The sequence below is a fragment of the Fundulus heteroclitus genome, unplaced genomic scaffold (assembly GCF_011125445.2).
Source record: "Fundulus heteroclitus isolate FHET01 unplaced genomic scaffold, MU-UCD_Fhet_4.1 scaffold_64, whole genome shotgun sequence".
NCBI lineage: Eukaryota > Metazoa > Chordata > Actinopteri > Cyprinodontiformes > Fundulidae > Fundulus > Fundulus heteroclitus.
Window position 1 is genome coordinate 803160 of NW_023397077.1, and position 23719 is coordinate 826878.

The 23719-nt window shown below is 39.6% G+C and overlaps 2 protein-coding genes across 2 annotated transcripts in view; one reads left to right on the plus strand and one right to left on the minus strand.

Annotated features, from left to right (window-relative positions):
• nfil3 (nuclear factor, interleukin 3 regulated) overlaps positions 1 to 23100 on the plus strand; it is a 32032-nt gene extending 8932 nt beyond the window's left edge. Inside the window, exon 2 of the mRNA XM_012856857.3 lies at positions 21094 to 23100. Coding sequence (XP_012712311.2) covers positions 21164 to 22312 — 1149 coding nt within the window. The 5' untranslated portion in view covers positions 21094 to 21163 and the 3' untranslated portion in view covers positions 22313 to 23100. The remainder of the gene's footprint in view (positions 1 to 21093) is intronic.
• On the minus strand, positions 9959 to 11512 carry LOC118561472. Its single transcript, XM_036133583.1, has 2 exons — positions 10625 to 11512; positions 9959 to 10246 (listed from the first exon to the last, which is right to left on the minus strand). The coding sequence occupies exons 1-2, from the start codon at positions 11489 to 11491 to the stop codon at positions 9959 to 9961; spliced, it is 1155 nt and encodes a 384-aa protein (XP_035989476.1). The 5' UTR covers positions 11492 to 11512.
• Positions 23101 to 23719: the final 619 nt, after the last annotated feature.

The following is a 23719-nucleotide window of genomic DNA, read 5'->3' on the forward strand; positions in this document are numbered from 1 at the left end:
TGTCTCTGTGTTGCCCTGCGATAGACTGGCGATCTGCCCAGCACCCCTCATGACCTCATGAAGGGATAGACGTGTTGTGGATGGTTGGATGGATGGCCTACAACCTTAATGAGATTTTATTTTACTCAACTTTTCTTGGTACTCATATTATCTGCTGTGCTTGCTGGTTCTATTATGTTTTATCAAGTTTTTACTATTATTATTATTATTTTACATTGTTGAGTGTTTAGCATAGTCATTTTATTAGATGTTATCTCTATCTGATGTATTTCTGATGTTTGGCACTTTGTTTTACCTTGTGTTAAAGTGCTCTTCAAATAATGTTGACAATGATGATGAATATGATCATAAGAAACTTTTGCATCACCTTCCAGAAGCTGGAAAGAAAAGAGACAACAGCATTTTTCACACCTCACTTGGTAGCTCAAGGAAATATTTTAGTCTAAATATTTTAGCCTAAATATTTTAGGCTAAAATACCTCAAACCCCTCCACCACCTTACCGTGGTGGAGGGGTTTGAGTCTCCCATTGACCCTAGGAGCTATGCTGTCAGGGGCTTTAAGCCCCTAGTAAGGTCACCCAAGGCAGACAGGTCCTAGGTGAGGGACCAGACAAAAAGCAGCCCGAAAGCCCCTTATGATGAATCACATATATGGATCTCGTGTTCCCTCGCCCAGACGCGGGTCACCGGGGCCCCACTCTGGAGCCAGGCCTGGAGGTGGGGCACGTTGGCGAGCGCCTGGTGGCCGGGCTTTTACCCATGGAGCCCGGCCGGGCTCAGCCCGAAGAGGTGACATAGATCCCCCTTCCAATGGGCTCACCACCTATCGGAGGGGCCAAAGGGGTTGGGTGCATTGTGCAATGGGTGGCAGTAGAGGGCGGGGACCTTTGCGTTCCGATCCTCGGCTGCAGAAGCTGGCTCTTGGGATGTAGAATATCACCTCTCTGGTAGAGAAGGAGCCTGAGCTCGTGCGCGAGGTTGAGAGGTTATGAATAGAAATAGTCGGACTCACCCAGACGCATGGCTCTGGCTCTGGAACCAGTCTCCTTGAGAGGGGTTGGACATTCTTCCACTCTGGAGTTGCCCCTGGTGAGAGGCGCCGAGCTGGGGTGGGCATACTTGTTGCCCCTCATCTCGGTGCCTGCATGTTGGGGTTCTCCCGAGTGAACGAGAAAGTCGCCTCCCTCCGCATTCGTGTAGGGGGACAGGTTCTGACTGTTGTTTGTGCTTATGCGCCAAACAGCAGTTCGGGTTACCCACCCTTTTTGGAGTCCTTGGAGGGGGTACTGGAGAGTGCCCCTCCTGGGGACTCCCTTGTTTTGCTGGGGGACTTCAACACTCACGTGGGCAATGACAGTGAGACCTGGAGGGGCGTGGATGGGAGGAACGGTCCACCTGATCTGAACTTGAGTGGTTTTCTGTTGTTGGACTTCTGTGCTTGTCATAGATTGTCCATCACGAACACCATGTTCAAGCATAAGGGGGTCCACATGTGCTCTTGGCACCAGGACATCCTAGGCCGTAGTTCAATGATCGACTTTGTTGTCGTTTCATCTGACCTGCCGCCGCACGTCTTGGACACTTGGGTGAAGAGAGGGGCGGAGCGGCCCAAACATATTGTGAGGGTCTGCTGGGAGTCCCCCGTGAGACGGAGCTTTAACTCCAACCTCAGGGAGAGCTTTGAACACGTCCTGAAGGAGGCGGGGGACATTGAGTCTGAATGGACCATGTTCCACGCCTCTATTGTTGAGGCGGCTTGTCGGAGCTGTGGACGCAAGGTTGTCGGTGCATGTTGCGGCGGCAACCCTCGAACACGCTGGTGGAAACCAGCGGTGAGGGAAGCTGTCAAGCTGAAGAAGGAGTCCTATCGGGCTTTTACCGGCAGTCAAAGCGGCAGGCAGCTCGGCTGGTCGCGGAGTGTTTTATGAAATCTTTATTCAGGTTCGGAAGAGATCGGCAGCACACAAATAAAAACACAAACACTGTTTCTGTTAGGATAATAGTGCCCATATTTATTATTCCCCACAGAATACAGCAACACAAAACAGCAAGTACTTCTTAAACACTATTTCTGCTAGAATACCTATGTCCTTCATTATTCCCCACAGAATATAGCAAAGTACCAAGCATTAACAAACATTATTTTTACTAGAATAACTATCTCCTTCATTATTCCCCGCAGAATATAGCAACACAAAACGGCAAGCACTTCGTAAACACTATTTCTGCTAGAATAACTATGTCCTTCATTATTCCCCACAGAATATAGCAAAGTAGCAAGCATCAAAGCCGACAAGCTTTCAAACAGGCGTGATGTTCAACAGGTCTCTTACCATGGCACAGAACTGGGAAGTCGGTCAGTCCAGTTAGAGCGACAGCAACGCGGCCGGGCATCCTCCCACGGCAGACTTCACCGGACTGAGGGCAGTCTCCCCTTTATATACTTATAAACAAAGGGCCAGGTGTGGAGAAAGAATGGCCATTTTTTCCCCCACAGCCGATCCATTTCCCAAAACATATTTCCAAAACAGAGACCGTTCCCAGCATCTCAGCAGTGTGTGAAATGAAACATTGAGCGCAATCGATTTGAGAAATAAAATAACATCACAAACTCAGAGCGCAAATCAGTGTGTGAAGCACAATAAAATTCTAGTTTCACATGAAATCAGTCTTTCCCACAACACATTGTCATAAGTTCCCACCACAAGTTAAACCTAGTTATAACAAAATAACACATGTTGTTCTTAGATTTATGTGAGAAACAAAATAACAGGCAAAACTCAGATCACGAGCATATATGTTGCTCTTAGTTTATGTGAACTCAAAAACAAGTGAAACAAGTTATATAAGTGATAAAAACAAGCTAAGTAAGTTATGTAACTGACCAGTTTTTTTTCCAAATTACATTGTCAAAGAGCAACAATAATTCGTTATTATATCATTCCACCCCTTGGTCTTTGACAAAACCTAATTTTGGAAAAACTGTTCCCAAGGTCTATTTTCTTCAGTAAGAAATGTAACCCGCCATTGCTTCCCTGCATATTTTTGCAAGGTGTCTACCACCAAATCAAGGAATTGTATTCTGCTCCACAATACAAAAGTAATTTCCCTTTTTACTCCATTATACCACTCTCAATATTGTATTACCAGAATATCCCTTGGTTCTGTAAGATCCACTTGTAAAGTTATCCTTTCCGTCCCAAACCACTTTTTGATTACAATCTTCATCTTAAGGTAGTGTGATATATATTTTTTGATTAAAATATCATTTTACCCTTCTAACATAGACAAGTGCAAACATTCCATAAGGTTAAACAAACTAAAATAATAATAAAAATGTCCCACCAATGATGTACAGAAGATTGCTCTATTAACTTAGCCGCATACCAAACCTGTCCTTGGGCCATGACTGTAGACACCTTCAAGCTGGAAATGTTGGACCTGTATGATTCAATTAAACAATTTACTTCCGTAGACTGATTCAATGCGCATTTGAACCGATCCAGGGAGATCCGCCATGGAGTGAAATTGGTCAATTGATAGGTCACGTTATTCCAACTCCAGATGTGTACCTCATGTAAACACCCAACGAAAGGCACCTGAACCTGTCCTTGTTGTAGCATACATACCACCCCTTTATCAACAGTCTCGCATAGATCAAGGTTGTAGGTGTAGTTTGTCTGTGGGTCAAACCAATCATCATCCAGTTTCAAAAACCAATACCCCTGTACAGTCACTACGGACAATATATAATAATGACAGACAGTAGTTCTACCGGTAACATCATATCGTGTCCAATGTCCTTCACACATAATATCACAATAGGTCTTCTGTGGTTCTAGTTGTAACCAACTGTTACTACTAATGTTCCATAGTTGTCTCCATTTGTGGGAATTTCCTGTAGTAACCACACGCTTAAACCATTCTTGTTGTATATGAGCGTGCATCATTTGTACGTTACATACCACTGATTATATGTATTTTATATTATTAAAATAACATAAAAGTAGTCACTAATGTTTAAGTGAGAGAAAATTACAGAAACTTTCCTTTTTACAATTTATTATTGGAAACTACGAGGTGGATTTGAATGGAATATGAAATCTATTAACCTGACTCCCCAGTTGGATGTAGTTCCGCCGAACTCCACATCTCCACACCTCCACACATCAATCTGGAATTGTATGAAGGTAGATTTGTGTCTTTATTATTCAATTAAAAAAGGTTGCTTCAATCAAAAACTATATTTTCAATTAAAAACACCTTCACTTCAATGAAAAAAAAACTTTTCAATGAAAGAAAAAAAATATTTGAATGCAAAAATATAGTTGAGACTTCTTTGATTGAAAATGTTTTCTTTGATAGAAGTCAGCTTTTTTTAAGGCAACTTTTTTAATTGAAGTAACATTGTTTTTTGATTGGAACATATAATGGGTTGGAGACTTGTGTCTTTATCATTAAATCGAAATAGAAGTTGCTTCAAACAAACAAACAACAAAATCAATAAAAAAGTCACTTCAATGAAACGATAAACTTTTTCAATCATAGAAAATAGTTTTTGAATGCAAATAAAATATTTGAGACTTAAAAAATTGCATTTGAACACTTTTTTTATTGAAAATGTTCTCTTTGATCGAAGTAATCTTTTTTGTGTTTGGGCCAAACATAGGTAGGACATTTGTGTCTTAATCATTCAATTCCAAAAAAGTTGTTTCAATCAAAAAAAATATTTTCAATCAAAGAAAAAACTGTTCAAATGCAAAGAAATACCCCCGTGAATAAAAAAAATGTTGAAGAGAATGTTATTTTTTTTTTGATTGATTGAATCATTTTGAAAACAATTGTCCCGCAGTGGGCGGGTGCTTCTCTATTGACAAGTGTCTACACCAGGGGTTAAAGTTCTCCGTCACTGCGACAGATTTCCGTCATTTGGAAAATGAGCGCAAATTGTTCCGACTACATTTTTTATTCAAGGTTTTAAACTGAAGCTGCTCTCAACCAATGAAATCTGGCAGAACCGGAACATTGGCCAATCAGAAAGAGAGTAGGGCAGGTCTTTGCAAAGCGGACATCTGCCAATCTGAGCTTTATCGGTGCTCAATCATTCTAACTTTTGGAACAGCATCTCAAACTGGCCACAGATGCATGAATGACAGTAGCGGTGATCAAAGGTTTTCTTTGGATTTATGAAACCAGCAAGTCAGGAAGTGGAGCGGATTGACCATCTGACAACAACTTCCATCGGTAAGCAGTCTGTCGCTGCTCCTGCAGTTAATTAATGAATAATTTCCACCTGTGGCCATGTTACCTGTCAGCGTTTATTCACTGGCTTCCAGCAAATTGGCTGATAAACGTGTTGACCAACCAGGGACCTCTTCATTATTCACTGTTATGTGTTATTTAAAACTCGAAGAGTAAAGCGTTAGCTCAGGCTAATTTAGCATGACACGCTTTTTTTGACTGGGTCCGCATTGGAAAAAGTAATAAAATAGAATAAATAATTTCTCCTGCGCTTTTCTGAACCAAAGAAGGCAGAGCTGCAGTCAGAGCGGCTATCAGTCAATATACAACAGCGTCCATCTAATGAGCGCTGCGCACCAGGACACTCTTAATAAAATGACAAAGATTTTGATTATTGAGGAAACTACATCAAAAAAATAAACTGCAGCTACAACATGGACTGGAGAGCGGGTTCTAACTGGGTGAGGCCAGAGGTGATTCTCAGAGAGCTTTTATGACTCATTTTACTCCGACCCAAAAACACCTGCCAGACAGACGGTACTGCAGCCAAGATTACCTTCAACAATATTTAACTTTACGAAATACAATAATAACATTTTGCTAATTAAAAATATTCATATTTAAAAGCAAGTTAGGTTTTTTTCTGATAAACCTTGAGCAATTTTATTAAACTTCTTAAAAATGTAACATCCCACCCTTCACGGATTTTCTATACCGGCTTTTCCCTACAGGTGTGACGTCAAGCCGTATCTGATGGGGAAACGCAGCTCGACGTCACACAGGGTCATGGGGGTTGTGGGCTCCTGTCTCCAGTCACTGGGCTAGGATTTAACAGTTTTATTAAACTTCAAAAAAGCTAAATAATGCCTTTTTATAAACTCATGAGCTGTGATCATTAATTGTTGAGCAATAACGGGCAAAGCAGAGTGATTATTGTAATGTGCGATCTGTGTTAAACTAAAATGTATGACATCGTAGTGTTTATGTCCTGCATTGTCCAGGTTGTGGTTGGCCTTGTATGTTCATAGGATTGATTTATACTGAATGTGACAGGGAGCCAGTGGAGTTAATATACAGGTGTGAAGAAGATAATGTAATGATGCAAGCTGCTGTCTTCTGTACTAGTTGTAGTTTATGGAGGTTTATGGAGGGAAGGGAGCTGAAACTGTGAAGTGGACTGTGGACCAGTTTGGCTAAAGTTTGAAGGAAGAACTTGATGCTGCCGAGATGAAAGTTAACCAGGTGATGTTATGGATGTGGAAAGTGAAGGAGATTATTAGAGGCTGTCCAGGATGACACCAAGGCTCTGAAGCTGAAAGGTGGTACAGAGACAGGAATGGTCATTGCATATTGTAAAACTACCAGAGTTGGTTAAAGTTGACTTTGCACAATAAACAAGTGAGCGAATTAATGTGGCAGTATTTCCACGGTCCCGGCAATATATAATAATAATAATAATAATAATAATAATAATAATAATAATAATACATTTTGTTTAAAAGGCACCTTTCTGGACACTCAAGGTCACCGTACAAAAGGATAAAAAACAGAATGTCAGAAACAAAATCAAAACAAAAAAAACATGTTTTTTCCCTGCCATTCACTATATGCACGTGCGAAAGCAACAACAAAAAAACGCGTGTTAACGTCAAATAAACATGCAAGCATATCGAGTTAGTTTTTTTTTTTTTTTTGGAACGTTTGCGAGGCGGTAGCATGAGTTTGGCGAGGCAGCCGCCTCGCTAAGATAGCGCTGCGGGAAACCCTGCCTGAGCAGTCTACAAGACTGCCTGACTGTAATGTTTAAACTAGAAGTGCATTCATGTAAGGCAGCCCGTGCCTGGAGTACGCGCTAACAACAATAAACCAAGTAAGTTAATACAATATAACATTGAAGTTTATTTTGACCCCATGCAGCCCGAAATGGTGGCTTGTCTCCCCAATGTGGATTCCTCTCTCCTTGAGGGTCCTCAGCCTGTGGGAGCTTAGCTTTATAGCTAAACGTCACCCAGCTGTTGGGAAGGGGGGTGCCAAATTTCTTGGCTTACAACTCAGTCTAATTTTTCCTCATGGCTTGAATGCACAACATCTGCCAGACATGCTGCAATATTCTGATTGGAGGAAAAAGACCTGTCTGTGATTGGCTAGTGGTGTGGACAGTTTTGAAGTTGCAAGTGCAGGCGCACAGTTGGTGTTGAGCATGCAAGGAGAAGGTTGAGCGCAAGTGCAGAGGCGTGCGCAAAGATGGAACTGAGCGCGAGGACTGTGAGCTGAGAAGACAAGTATTGAGTGCATGTGTGAGATTTAAGGATGACCCTGGGGTTCCACTAAATACAGAAGTGGAGCGGGAACACCGCGGTGTGGCTGTACTTTTTGCCATGTGCGCTATTACACTGGGAGTGATTCACATTGTATTTTAGAGAAGCACAGAGTACCAGTACTTCTGGCAAGCTTCAGAAAAATATGCACCACATTGGGCGGAACCATTCTGACTGATAAGAGTTGCCGCCATCAGCCACAAAGGCGCAGCACAGCTGAAATGCTACACTTCCGTGTTCAGTGGAACCTCGAGGTGAGTTATACTTGCGCATTTGGTTGTCGTGCTGGTCTGTGTTGACTAGGTACGAGCCCATAGAAGCACTGTAGACGTTTATACTTACACGGACCTAGTTGCAGTATTCTGCAAAAATACAAGGGGCAGTACTTATAATCAGTGGAAATGCAGTTAAAAGAGAAGAAACAGTTGACGTCACATTTCCAAAATCTCTGTGCGCAGTATTGTAAACAATAATGAAGAATAGTTGGAGTGTTTATGGCAGCTAAATGGAAGGCTGGTGACATATGAGAAGATACCAAATTTTTTTTCACCCTTTGCATACAGAAAGACGGGAAGATAGGGAATACAGCCTTTCTGTAAAGCCCTTATGGATTTTTATTTTTAAATAAAAAGGTTTAAAAAACACTTTGCTTTACTAAATTAAAGCTGATGGCTTTACATACTGTGAGCTGTTGTTTTAGAAGTTATTTACACTTCAGGTGATGGGAACAGAAATCAAAATCCTTGTTTGTACTCATAATCTTGGCCAGGAAACTCACCCATAAAAGTATGACCCAATAATTTGCATATGCTGTTTTATGTCACAGAAAAAGGGGAAACAGTATAGCATTTAACATAATTGTGTCGCTTGAAACTTCTGTGCCATTTGATGTCAGTACAGACAAACTTGTTCAGCAAGGGCTCCTTTCAATCCCCACATTTTGAATGAGGCTTGCACACTCAGTCTTCGCAAAGTTACAAAAACTTGGAGGTACACTACCTTGCGCAATGGCAACTTGTGGGTGCTGCACTGTGGGTGGGGACAGGGTCCGAAATTAACACTCGCCAAATGCGAGTAAATTTCCCGTTTGGCGAGTGAATTTCAGAGGGCTAGCTGAAAATATTTTGAAATATTTGAAAATATTTCAAAATAAAAGCATCGATGTAACATAATGGAAGCCTGAAGAAAAAATAATAATGAAGCGTCGAGATGTCTTTTGAATAAAAAAAGGACAGTTTTACGTTGTAACATGAAAGTTTATTGTAGCGACGTGAGCTTTATTACATTATTGTGTGTTTTATTAGTGGAACATGAAACATAAAAGCAAATCACATGCTGTAAACCAAAAATATAGAAGCAAAGTTTATTTTTCTCAAGCAAACCCCCTCAAGCAAAACCCACCTTCACTATAGGATTACTGTCTATATGTGTCTTGATTTTAGTGAACAGTGCATATTTTTGAAGCTAACAGAGAAATGAAGATTTTTTCATTGATTTATCTGTACTCATAAACAGTGTTGGTCAAGTTACTTGGAAATAGTAGTTAGTTACTGATTACTAATTACTTCTCCAAGAAAGTAATCCAGTTACTTTACTGATTACTTATTTTCAAAAGTAATTAGTTACTTTACTAAGTTACTTTTCAAAAACATAATGCACAACCTGATTACGCTATAAAGAAATAGACATTTCAGCCTAATGCTGTTCTTTCTGCATATTCCATCATTTAATATTGAATCAAAGGAAACATTCTCTTTTTTAAAACTTTTATTAGTTTCAATATTTTAACTTTATGCACATTGCATTATGCAACAATTTAATTAACAGTCTAAGAATTGAAAAAAAATTGCTGAACATTTAAACCTATTTTCTGCACATTCCACCATATTTGAATGAAATAAAGCAAGTCCTTCTTCTGTGAACTTATATTTCTGCATATTTTAGCATATAAAATAAAAATATGTTTTTGTAAAATTCTAATAAATAAATAAAATACAGCAATAAAATAATTAAAATGAAAGTGTCTCCTGACTGTATTCCAAATTATTAACATTTAGTCTTTTAACAGTAAAGTGCAGAGAGGAGTAAACATTAGTTTACCAAAACAAAAAATGCTGTTACATTCCACATTTAGGTTGTTAGTCTAGTCTCATTTTATGGCTACCCTGACACGGCCCTATGCTTTTTTGTTTTCTTTCGGAGTGAAACAGTGGTTATATCGCATCAGCAGAAGCTTTTCAAACCTCCTATCACACAGTCTGTTTCTTTTTGGTGAAAACACCAATCCACCTAAACTGAACAGCCGTTCCACTGGTGCACTGGATGGAGTTGGAGTGTTGTATTTCATGTACATCTTTTTGAGGTTTGGGAACTGATTCAGAATTTCAAGCTCATACCCTCACCTTAAATATTCAGTTACTTCATTTTCTGCTGAGAAGCTTTCTGTGGGCTGGTTCTCAAAATCTAAAAAGTCAGTTTCAGCTGGGCTGGCTGCCAGTTGGGAGTGGGACACATTAGCATTGTCAGCTGCAGTAGCAGGTTTACGACACTCTGTTGTCAGAAGCTCCTTCAAATGCTCTCTCCTACGCTCATCTCTCAGCCATCGAAGTTTGAGCTTGGGACAAGTGGCCGCTGCAAGAAGTCCTTCTTGGCTATCCAGTACAGCATCAAAACGAATCTTGATGGCCTTTAAAATACAATATGATATAACTAAGAATATATGTATTTTACTATATAAATGGGCTATTTTACCAATTTTGTGGGCTCTACTGACCTAAACCATCTCATGGGTTATCAATACTGTATGGGATTTAATTTTGGTTGAGGCTGTTTTTGATCTCTTTATTTCAATATGCTATTGATGTTAAGATTAATATTCACGATTAATGATGATCAATATCCCTGATTTTGAACAGGAAATTAATAATTTTTCTTTTATTATATTCTATCATTTTCATAATTTTACTCACTGCTTAAAGCAAACAAAGTGTAAGATCTGCCCACCATGAATGGTATAATAAATTCAACCAATCCACCCAAATCAATAATCAAATAATAATCTTACCTTTACAATAACATCTGGAAGGCTGGCTGTCATTCTAGAAAGGTCATCTTTCAGGGCAAGTGTCTTTGACATCAGGCTTGTGAGTGTTGGTAGTAAAGCCCCATAGGTGCACTCATCCCCTTGTAAGATGTCTAGCGCTATGGTCAGGGGCTTCATCATGGTGTAGTACTCTTGTAAGAATAGGTACTCTCTTTTATTAAGGCACTTGATTCCCAGTTTTATGCAAAGGGGATTCAGCTCATTCATCGGAATTGTGATGATTCTGGAAATGGCCTCGTACAGGGAATTCCACCTTGTGGATGTGGGAACCATTAGTTTCCTGCGGCTGACTTCTTCCACCTGTTCAGAGGCTAATGTTGATCGACTTGCTTTAGTCCAAAGAGCAGAGCATTTTGCAATACTACTCCTATATACAGCCTTGGTGTCTGCACAGGAATTTAGATGTTTATCAACATCGCTTGTTGAAATTAGGTTAATTGTGTGTGATGCACACCTGTAGTGTGGAGGGAGGCTAAACTGTCCATCACCAGATGTGGTTGAAAGAGCTTCTACGACATCTGTAAAAGTCGGTTCCTCATCATCACCTTCTTCATTTTCAGATTCAGACTCCAAATTACCGGGCTTACACACGCTGAATGCTTTGGCAAAATTAGATGCATTGTCAGTTACAGTGGCTACAACTTTGCCATGCAGTCCATATGATGAATGGATTTCTTCAATCTCTGCTCCAATTACATCATAGGTGTGCCTGCCTCTAATTCTCTTACATGCTAGGGCGGCCTTGTTACGATGTAAAGTGGAATTAATCCAGTGAACCGTTACACCCATAAAACTTTTGTTATTTACCGTCCAGATGTCACACTGCATGAAAAGTGAGATTTTCGTCCCCGTAAACTACCGCAGATCTCCCTCATTTTCGGCAGTTAACAACAATTTGCAACCCGCGCTTGTCGCCGTTTGTCAGTGCCACAAATTGTCGGAACCGGACTATGACGTATGTGGAGAGCTTGGGATTCTGCACCAGTCTTCTCTTCTTGGAGTTAGTCTCTCCCGCACAGTTGTTCGACTGCAGAGCCGCCAACTTGTCCTCTATGGACAGCAACCTGGAGTTTACCGAATTCTGCAGTTAAGTGAACCGCTCATTCATATCGGCACTATTAGCTGACGAGACGGGCCACTTCTTCTTCTTCTTCTTCTTCTTTCAGTTTTTATGGCGGTTGGCAACTAACTTTAATAGTGCATTACCGCCACCAACTGGACTGGAGTGTGGTACTGGAGTCTAACCTTCCCTAATAGGTTGCAAACAAATAAAACAAACACACAAACAAACATAACGAAACAAACCAATCAAAACAAAACAAACAAAAAGATCATACTAAATTATTTTAATTAGTCCTGTATTCCTCAGGAAGCCAATTACGTAGTTTACACTCATTTCCCCTGTGTTTTTTTGCAGAATTTCTTCTAAGTTTAGCCTCATCTGTTCTCCTTGTAATTGTAAGACTAGTCTTTGTCTTTCTTCCTGATATTTATTACAGTGTACAATAACATGCTCTATAGTCTCTGGACTACCACAGAATTCAGTTGCCATCAGCATGCTTCTTCATTATTAACAAAGTTTTATTTAGACGTGTGTGTCCATACCTCATTCTAGAAAATACATCCTCCTCCTCCTTGCTTCTGTTTGTATGTCTGCTCTTTCCCACTTTATTCTGAATGTTATAGAACTGTCTTCCAGTCTGCCCACCGTCCCATAATGTTTGCCATTTACCCTTAACTATGTTTTTGACCATACTTTTAATTTCTGCTTTGCTGTAGTGCACTTCAACATCTATATTAGAATGTCTAGCTGCTTGCTTAGCACTTTTATCTGCTAACTCGTTTCCTATTACTCCTATATGGGCTGGTACAATACCAGAGTTATATTAATTCCTGACTTTATTAGATTATTTGCAGCTTGCAGTATATCATACACAATGTCTTGCCTTGATTTGGTGACATAGCTGACCTAAGGAGGAGTACAAGCAAAAAAGTGTCATTGTAGACCAGTTGGATAGAGGCAAAGGAGATGTTAGCACAGACACTTCAATCAGACAATTAAACGGGCCGATTGTAAAGTACACATTCTAATCAATTTCACTCGCATCACTGTGTGTCAGGATTGGAGGCAGTAGAGGTGTAGACCTGTGGGTGGATGGAGGTAGTGGAGGTGTAGGGTCATCATCATCTTCCTCACTGGACAGAATCACTCTCCTAAACCTGTAAAATATACCAGCACAATCAGATAATTCATTTGTTACAGTTAAGTAAATTGAAGTGTTTTAAAAGTAGTTGGGTACAGAATACAAAAACAATATATTTTGTACAACAGGTGACACAGTTGTGCATATAATCATACAATATAGACATCAGTGTTTCCATAGACTGTCAGTGTGTGTGGTGCTGAGAGAGGACACTAACATACATGCATAATCCAAACAGCCTTACCTCTTTTTGCGCTTCCCCCTTCCCATGTTCTCCGCAGAATCAGACTCTGTCGGGACATCTGTGTTCTGTTCAAACTCAACCAGTTTTATACGGGCTATCTCGTATGTTGCTGTCCGAGAGATACAAAAGAAAGAGTTACAATTACTTTCATTTCAGCGAACAAATTCTAACCAAATCAATAGTGAACTCATCATGTCGCATCATATCATACATTAATTAAGAAAGATGGTTACACTACCTGCTTTTCTCTTGACAGTCAACTTGTAGGTTACCCAGTCAGGGTGGGGGTCCTGTTGCTCTATGACCGCCTTTGCTATGTTAACTCTTGCTGGTGGCCAGTAGCATTCATCCTCCTCAGGCCCGATAAACCATTTGGTCGAAGTCACTGCCAATCCTCCACCATTTTCGAAATCAACAATTGCAAAAGGCAACATGCTTAAAGAAAAAAAATACACATCAATAGAAATTCACACATGCATAACAACAAAAAAAAACAAAAAAAAAAAAACAAATAGGTTGCACACTAGTGCAGGAGTGGCAATGCCACATATCCAGTCTTGTGTGGTATCAGAACCATTTTTGTTTTAAAGTCCTCCACAGGTAGTAGCTGCAAATGTTCAGATAAATTGAAGACAAAAAGAATTCCAATAAGTGAGGAGTCCATTGGATAGGTGAAAAACGGTTGGGCGTTTTCAAAGGAATTACACAGTACTTTAACGGTTCCGGAATGTGACAATATGTTTTGCACAATAACAACATTTCCCCCAACAGAAAAACAGTCATTGCCACGATCCATCATTGTAAGATCTATACAGTCACTATCTGGCATATCATATGAATCCCAATTTTTATTGATATGATCAAATGATGGAATGTTACAGTCATAAAAAACATCAGTGGAATTTTCTTATTCATGATTACTTGATAAATTCTCATCGCAAGCATCGTAGAAAGTGTCCATGGAATCTATGTTCTCAGAATTAACTGCCAACAAATCAGTCAACTCCTTTGAGCATAAGCAAATGTTCCTCCCCTTTTGCCAATATTTGCCTTTGTGTTCCTTCTGAATGATTACTTGATAAATTGTCATCACAAGCATTATCAAAAGTGTCCATGGAATCCATGTTCTCAGAATTAACTGCCAACAAAGCCATAGACTCCTTTTCGAGCATAAGCAAATGTTCCTCCACTTTTGCCAATATTTTCCTCCTTTTTGTTCTTTCTGAAATCTCCATTATTTAAAAAAAAAAAAGAAATGTTTTAGCTTTCAGCTATGATAACAAACACAGGAGATAACAAACTCCAACCAACAACTAGAAAATAATTTGGTTAGAAAATTTGTTTCTGTGGTTAATCACAGATCTAAATCCATGTAAAATGAAGCTAGATTTGTTTTGACTTTATCGCATCACAGAGGTGACTATAGGCTAATGTGTGCATTATAAGGCGGAGGGATTTCAGCTGGTTATATGCACTGCATCGTCACTTATTTAAGAGTCAAAAAGCGACTTCACTTTCAGAAACAAACCCAAAGAACAGCAACCCGCAAATAGAAAAAAAAAAACTTAAAGCCGTATGAAATAATCAGACTTGGAAACAGTGAGCGCGGGTCACTGGAACTACCGCGTCGAGGGTAAAGGAAAAAAAAAGTCCAGCGCGGCGAGGGGAAAAAACATCAGCGCCATTAACGCGCGTTAAAAACGGTCGGCGTTGTGGTCTACTCACGGCCCTTTTAACTTTCAGTCAAAAACTGACTGCCAAAAAAAAATAAAATACACTAAACAGCCCAAGCAGCTAAGGTCTAATAGTGTAAGTCCAGCTCTGATTCCCTTAAGACGGTACAATGTGCCGCAGAGCCGAAGCTCTGAGCCAACGGCGGTAGCAGCTGCGGTCGTGGTCACCTAAAACTGTGGCTTTTCTGTTGTTGCTGCTGTTATTACTCTCAAACCCGTAGTATTCTCTAAACTATGTCTGCAGCAGACACTTTAAACCTAGCTCCTGCACTCTTTATAGTTACTTTTCGAAAAACAGTATTTATTAGATGTAGAGGCATATTCTTACCTGTATGTCGTCCGAAAGATACCACCGTCTCCTCTCCTAGGATAAAAACAACATCCTTCCAACAAGATGGCACTTGTTAACTTCCAGCTAAGCGTGTTGTCGGAATCCACTTCTGGTAGAAAACTGGATGATCCTGGACGATCCAAGGTTTAGTTCTGTTTCACACAATTTTCGTACTTGTTTAGTTAGCTTGGGTGATTTTCAAGATACTAATTTAGTTGTGAAATTATTAAAATGTGAACATTATAAACGTTCCCCTGTCTCGTGTTCACTGCCCCCTAGTGACTTAATTGAGAATTGTGGTAATTTATTTTTCCCCTTCTAAAGTTTGTTGATAAAGGCCACAATTAATGAAATACTAAATTCTTAGCATCCTTCGTTTGCAAGACATCTTAGCAAAACATGTTTTTTTAAAAACCTCTTAAAAGCTACTTAATCCACAGCGTGGTGATATTAGAACAGAATTAACTAAATGAAAAGTGTACAAAATCATTACACTATACATAAAACAAAACAACAAAGCACATACTTTTTGGTTTGACATTAATTCCAGTGTATCAATATGAAAGTAGAATTCACCTGTGTGAAAACAATAAAGGAAGAGACATTAAAAACTTTAAGAATATGAAATACTGATCAGGGCCTGTTTATTATGAAACATATTGATCTGTCTTCTCAGTGACATTTTGAGATCTAAATTTTTAGCCGCTTCACTGAAAGGGGGTTTGTGAAGTGATTTAAATTTAAATGATTTAAATAACTTATAAATGTATCATCTAAATAGGCTGGATTAGTGTGCGATTAAAGACTTTTACTTATTAATAATAAATAAATAAAATAGCATAAAAAAAGGAGACCTTTCAGTGTCTGTTGTTATATAATATGTTGATTTTGTCAGGGTTTTGTTTACCGATGAACTCAGGACGCACACACGGGACTAAAAGTTTGAGTCTTTATTGAAGGAAGTATGCTGGGTGGTGAGTGATGAAGACCGGAGGTTCAGGACTGCAGTAGGTCAGGGAGGAATGTGATGGCAGGAGCTGACGGCCCGGCGTGAAAGAGAGTCACGACTTTCCAGGCAGCCGGAAATACTCAGTTCTGCTCGGCTAGCAGCCCCAGTAGCCACAGCAGGTAGGCAGTTTGTTTGCAGACACCAGGACACAGAGCTGAGCTTCTCCAGGGCGGCTAGTCAGGTTAGCAGAACTTAGGAGACACCAGGACACAGAGCAGAACTTCTCCAGGGACAAACAGCAAAGTAAGAGTCTATAGAAAACTGGCAGGACTAACCTTAAACAAGAAAAAACAAATCTTCCAAGGCAAAAACAGGGACTGGCATGGAGAGGTGTGGAATGATGACGGCCCAGTGCTGAACTGAAGGCAGAGGCAGGTTTAAATAGAACACTTCACAGGTGAAAACAGGGTCTGGCTAATTGACTGGTAAATGATATCAGGTGTGACTGACTGCTGAGGAGGTGAAGTGAAAATTGACAGAAAATAACTGATGACTGAAAACTAACAATAAATAAAGTCAAACCTAACCCAAAAGAGATGAAAAAATGAAAATAACAGAAAAACAAAGCCAAACCAAAACTCAACCATGACAGATTTGACCATTTTGAATTTGTAAACCGTGCCCAACTGGAGCCCACCTATTGCCCATGCTTGGTCTAGCCCATCTACTGCCCACATGAGCCACGTGGGCAGTAGATGGGCTTCCCACATGGGTCCCAGCAACAGAGCCCACCCTGAGCCCATGCCCAGCTGAAGCCCTTCTAGCCCAAGTGAGGCCCTTATGGGCCCCACCTGGACGTGTCTGCTGGGTCTCCGTGGCAGTATTTGTATTTTTTGTGAGTGAAGATGAATCAATTAAATCAATTAAAAAAAATCTTAATTTCTCTGTTAGCTTCAAAAATATGTACTGTTCACTAAGATCAAGACACATATAGACATTAATCCTATAGTGAAGGTTTTGCTTGATGGGTTTTGCTTGATGAGAAAAATAAACTTTGCTTCTATATTTTTGGTTTACAGCATGTGATTTGCTTTTATGTTTCATGTTCTACTAATAAAACACACAATAATGTAATAAAGCTCACGTCTCTACAAAAAACTATCATGTTGCAACGTAAAACTGTACTTTTTTTATTCAAAAGACATCTCTACGCTTCATTATTTTTTTCTTCAGGCTTCCATTATGTTACATCGATGCTTTTATTTTTGAAATATTTTCCTGCACTTCCGGGCCAGCCGTGAAACCGTCTTTATCTTTTAATCCGAAGGAGAAAATGGAAAATGAATTGCCGAAATCCAAAAACGGGCCGTTTTTTTCATTAAAATTTTCTGGTTTTTCGTTTCTAAATTGTAGTGACAGGAAAGAAAAACATGGCTTTGTTTATGACAGTGACAGATGCGCCCTTCGAAGGCATATGCGTGCAGGGTACTTAAAAGGCAACAAGGCAGTATGTATTTCTGGTTGGTACAGACTGACGGAGCAGGCAGCGCCCCCTGCTGTCCAATCAAGGGTACTACCCACAAGTTACAGATCATTTTTACCGGCGCAACGTATATGTCAAAAGTGAAAATGAAGGCGTAACTTGTAACATTGAATTTGTGACTCACAGCAGCAGATTTGTGCAGTTGTAAATTATTGATTTGTATTTGTGTAGAGGAAAAAAATAAATTGAACAGGTGTAAAAAAAAAATGTACTTGTAATTTTTTTTTTATTCTACAAATACAAAACTTAGAATTTAACTCCCTCTACAACTTCAAATTCACGCTTACAATGCACAAATTGTATTGGAACAAAATTACCTTCATAAGAGAGGCACAGTGCATCAGCGCTGTAACTGCGCCTCTCTCCTCCTTTCCCTCGGAGCCAGGTGCTTTTGTCAGCGACCAGCCTTCAAAACGTGAATCATTGCCTTTAATGTCCTTCCACTCGTACCAAAATGTCCCAATTAAAATCAATGGGAGAGTCAGTAGCTGTGTTTAATGCTCTTTTGTATTTAACGACACAGAACCAGTGCTGCTTCGGTGGGCTGCTGCCTTGCGCTTGAATTCAGGTGCGCAAAATTACATTACATGTAATATAGGTGCGGACTTTTTAAGGAACTTGTAAAATCAGGGGCTTCAACTCAGACCCATTATTCATTCTTTTCCTTCTAAAGGAGCCCTTTACAGTCTTTATTTATGCATTTCCCCACTGTTTATCCCTCGCGTGCAGAGCACAAGGGTAAAATCCAGCAGCTGGATCATACGTAAAGACGCAGCGTGAACCCTGCGTGCTTTAAGTGAGGCAGCTGAGGGAAAAATGTTGGACCATATAGGCTGATGAAACTGCCTCATTCACAAATTATACCAACACGGATAGAATAATGATAATCTGTAGTGTTTTTTATTGCCTGCATGTAAATGTGATAATTCTTATTGTGCCTTTTATAATCAACTACAATATTTTCTTTTTAAAGTCAGGAAACAAAGATTTCTCTTCCAGGGTCCAGACAGCCACGCCCCCAACCACGCACCCCGAAAATTAACAATCTCACTCTTAATTTTTGATAAAAATTTAGGTCTGGTCAGGATTAATATTTTGGCTGGTAAAAAATATGCCTGGCCGGTTGATTTTTACATCTACCGGCCAGGCATATTTTTTATGAATCAGGAAGTTAATTTTGGACACTGTGTGGGTACACTGTGATTGCGCCACTTTTGGCGTGTGTAACTTCATGTCCTGTTTAATGCGGCAAGTATAAACCTAGCCTTAAACACTGAATATCAATCTCACTGTGCGCTCAGATTGTTGCCTGCGCGCTCAAGTAGATGGTACAAAAAAAATGCCATAAGAACGCAGGTATATATGGAGCCCGTCTGGTGACATGGACCGGAAAAAAGTTTACAAGATGTTAAGTCGTGGCCACACGTTACTAATGCATGGGAACGAGATAGGTAAGTCGTGGCCAACAGTTTTTTGTGAGGGAGCTGCTTTATGGTGGTGTAGCATACCTGTGTACGCAGTCCGGTACTGCGTACACAGGAGGGAAGTGGGGAGAGCGGCTGCCAGATAAAGCCTTCATTCAGAACCGGTCATGGCTGCACACTGGATTAGAAAACAGTCCTGCTAACCAGATACAGTCTAAAACACGATTTATTCTGTCTAAATTTCGTTGTTATAAACAGGGGTGCAGCCTTGTGTTTGAATTCCGGTGCGCAAAATTACATTACATATAATTTAGGTGCACACTTTTTAGGGGTAATTTTAAGGAACTTGTAACATCGGGGGCTTCAGCTCAAACCCCTCATTCTTCCTCTACCCTCTAAATACGACATTTACAGTCTTTATTTATGCATTTTGCCACTGTCTATTCCTTGCACACAGCGCACCAATTGGGGGAAAATCCGCCCACCTCTCCGCCTCAATCTGCAATCATTAAGTACAATTTCTGATACCAGACATTACCAAAAAGTGTTTTTTTTCTACCGTCACTTAGCAAAAAAGAAGGATGTACAGTTAATCATCACATCCCTGGATCCACTCGCGCCCACTGAACATCAAGCCTGGAGGCTAAACCGAAGGCAGTATTTATGTTATCTATCTCGTTCCCAAGCATTAGTAACGCATGGCCACGACTTAACATCTCGTAAACTTTGTTTCTGTCCATGTAACCAGACGGGTTCCGTAGGTATATGAATTATGTTTTTGCTGTGTTCCAAGACAGAATAATCCCTACATCCTCAACTCAACCGTATTTTGTACTTTTAAAATACAATTAAAATGGCCATAAAAAAATTGTTTTAAGAGAATATTTTAAAACAGGAAGCGAGTCAGCGTGCCTGATATTTAAAGGTTGTTTTTTTCCATATTTATTTTGTGATGAGGGTTAGGGATGGTTACCTCTCTGCACTCTCTTCATTTTTGAAAGAACTATTAAAAACTGATTTGCTTGCCTGAGCAAACAAGAGGAAGTGTGCAGATTAACCGGTAGCCCATGAATTGCTGCTTAAACAGGAGAAGTTAGCTTTTGTTTCCTGGAACCAGTTAAAACACAAACAGCAGCATTTTTGACCAGCTGTAATCAGACTACTAAAGTTTTGTCAAGCCCAGTATGACGTGCATTGCAGTAATCTAAAAGAGTTGTAATAAAAGCATGGATTAAATTCTCAAAATTATGCTGAGACAGGAATAGTTTTACTTTGACCAGCTGTCTCCTTTGGCAAAAGCTGGACCGAAGACAGATTTAATCTGAGCATCATAAAGTTAAAATCAATGTTTAACCGTACATCAAAGTCTGTAGTAGTCTGTGCCAAACACTGACCTAAAGGATTATGGTCAACACTGATGTTGACAACATCACTGGGCCCAGACAACATGACCTCAACCTTTTTATTGTTCAGGTGTAATAAATGTATTGACCTGCATGACTTGGTTTCTGCAAGAAGCTTGTTGGCGGAGCAACCGTTTTCCTTCCTTGGGGCATAAAATCTTTCTGTCATCTGCATAAAAAAAGGCTATACTGTGTTTTCTGAGAACTGACCCCAATGGAAGTAGGTAATGGGAGAAAAGATTAATATATATAAGAGAATAAAGCCTTGAGAGGTGATGCATGGGACTCAGAGGTGAGAGTTTGGTTGGCAGGCACAACTTAAATAAAATATAAAATCAGCTTTTTGGCTTGCAAACTATTAATGTGTTTGGAATTAAAGTGATTGACAGGCTCTAGTTCTTTCTGCTATTATGCCTGTTTTACACAGATGTTTTTACATATAATGAAACTGGAAAAAATAGTAAGATTTTACGTTTTTAAGTATGTTTACCCTTATGCTTAAACTTCCATAACAGAATTTTGTAACATCATAAAACCTTATAATTTCTTAATTGGTTCCACTTAATATCTAATGTTCTTTTTAAATTGTCTGTTCACAGATTTCTTCAAGTGGACTGATTTGGTGTGGAAGTTGCTACTGTTCCAGATCATTGTTATGGCTTACAGTTAATGCATTTGAACACACTGATTGTCATTAACATTAATAATATGCAATCAGTCAAGCAAGACATTCACTCCAGTGAGTCATTCAGTGGAGATGATGCCCTTGTGTTTGCTGTGGCTTTACACAGACCTAACAAAAATTTATTGGCTGACAAAATTTCAGCAGTTCCTTTCAACACTAAATCTACATGCCGCAGGAAACGTGAGTTCATCCCAGAGGAGAAGAAAGACACCCTTTACTGGGAGAGACGACGCAAGAACAATGAGGCTGCCAAGCGCTCAAGAGAAAAGCGACGCATCAATGACATGGTGCTTGAGAACAAGCTGATGGCCCTTGGAGAGGAGAATGCATCCCTGAAGGCGGAACTGCTTTCTCTAAAAATCAAGTTTGGATTAGTTAGCTCATCACCACATACCCAAGAAGTCCAAACACTACCTAGCCCCCCCACTGTAAACTCTCATGAGGAGTTTACATCTTCTGGTGCTGCCCAGGGTTTAGTCAGAAGAGATCTTGAGCATGTAGAGCTACACAACAGCTGTACATCAGTTATCAAACACTTACCTCTCATGCCTGAAACATGGGCTGCAAATCAAACAAGTTTTACTTTCTGTAGGACAGCAGGTTTTAAGCAAGAACCACTTGAAATTTGCACCTGGCAGCAAAGCACTACTCCATCTGAACTCTACAAAAATAGCAAGGTTAGATATTTGTTTGATGTCTGTTCCGAGGCAGCCTCATTCATGCAGACTGCTAGGTCATCTAGTAACTCACCCAAGAACTCAGATGACAATGCTGTAAGCAAAGCATCCGATGGGGAGGATGAGCAGCAAGTACCGAAGGGATCGAAGCTTTCTATACCTGACCAGAGAAGCGTCATTGTTTCAACTCACAAAGTGCCGGATGTCAGTTCTTCAGCTTTGCCCCATAAACTGCGAATCAAATCAAGAACCATCCAAATTAAAGCGGAAGCGGTTGACCTTGAATATGACTCCACTGGAAAGGCTTCTTTTGTCAGTGTTTCAGAAGGAGAATGCTTTCAGACCTCAGAATCTAGACAGCCTTTCCATTGTCCTTTGTCAGTACAGGTTTCCAGCATGCAAGGCTGGAGCGACAGGTCTGAAAGCAGTATTTCTACAGAGTGGCTGCCCGAATAGTAAATAATATGCTACTAAAAAACAATTGTACGTTTCTATGCACACTCAGATGCTGAGGACTTTTGCCTTCAGGTTTTTGGCATGTTGTCAGCTAAAGTGGCCTCATGTATTAAACCAACAACAACAGAGCAAGATGCTTAAGCAAAGTAAACTAATAGCATCCCTAGTATTAAGTTTATCAAAAAAGAAATGTTTGATGTGAATTTCATGAGGAATGTTCATATGATCTTGTTATTATATTTTGGATTTCCAGTCTATTCCCTGTGGTACAATGTTAATGTTTAGATTGGGTCAGTTTTCAGTGACAAAATGTTGAGTTTTTCCCAGGGATTTTTGGAAGACAGTTTATTAAAGTATGTTCAGAAGAATCAATATATGCAAGGTTGTATGGAGTCTATTCTATAGTATGCATTATAAACTCAGTTAAATTATGTGCCACATCTTAGTCTGTTTTTTTTGTAAACAAACACTATGTAAAGTAATTTGAGAAACACTGCTCTATATGTCTGACTTTAAACCTGTTTTTATTTCTGCTAGTTCGATGGCAATCTTATTAATCTGAAAAATCATTAACAGGTGCTCAATCAACGATAGAAATAGTATTGGGATTGTTATGATCGGATCATTGTGTGTTACACACAAAGTGTAGAATTTTTAAAAGAAACTTCCTAGCACAGTTCAAATTAAGCAAGAGGATATATCCCTTGGATTTCTGGTTTCATGCATTTTAGTGAATGAATATAGCTATAGAGATGTCCATTAACCACAAATTGTAAGAGGAAAAAAAACTAAACAAATTAAACCAACTAATTCTTTTCTCGCTTAGAAACCTGGCTCACTTATCTAAGATGACTAGAGGGTTAGCTTGGATTTTTTGAACCTAGGTTTTGTGAAAGTACTCTCAATAATAATTCCCTTGCCTGTTAGAAAGATGCTTTTTATTCATAATATTATCAGCTTGTAATTGCAGCTAACAAGCTATGCTGTTTCAATCTCCCTCCGTAGGGTTAGGGTCATCAGCTGATTCAACAAAGCGGGTAATTGTGCATTATCTGGGATAATTTAGGTAAAAAAGCACAGGAACATTCATGATGCTGCCCTATCATCAGCTAAATCAGGAATTGTAAATTTGACTAGCTGTTAGCTTGTACCACTCCAAGGATTTAATTCCCCAAAAGCTCAAAGTGTTTGACCTTTTTATCTGTAATAGAAACTATTACAGATAACTTTAAAGAATGTCCCTTCAAAGAATAATATCTAATCCTTTGAGTTACTTTCTGAAAATTTATTTGATCAGTGATGTATACTGCCTCACTGTAATGTTTCTGAAATTAATGCTTGGTCATCATTATATGACTTTTAGTGTTTTCTTTTGTATTTCAGAATGATTGACTTCTGCTGTCTTAT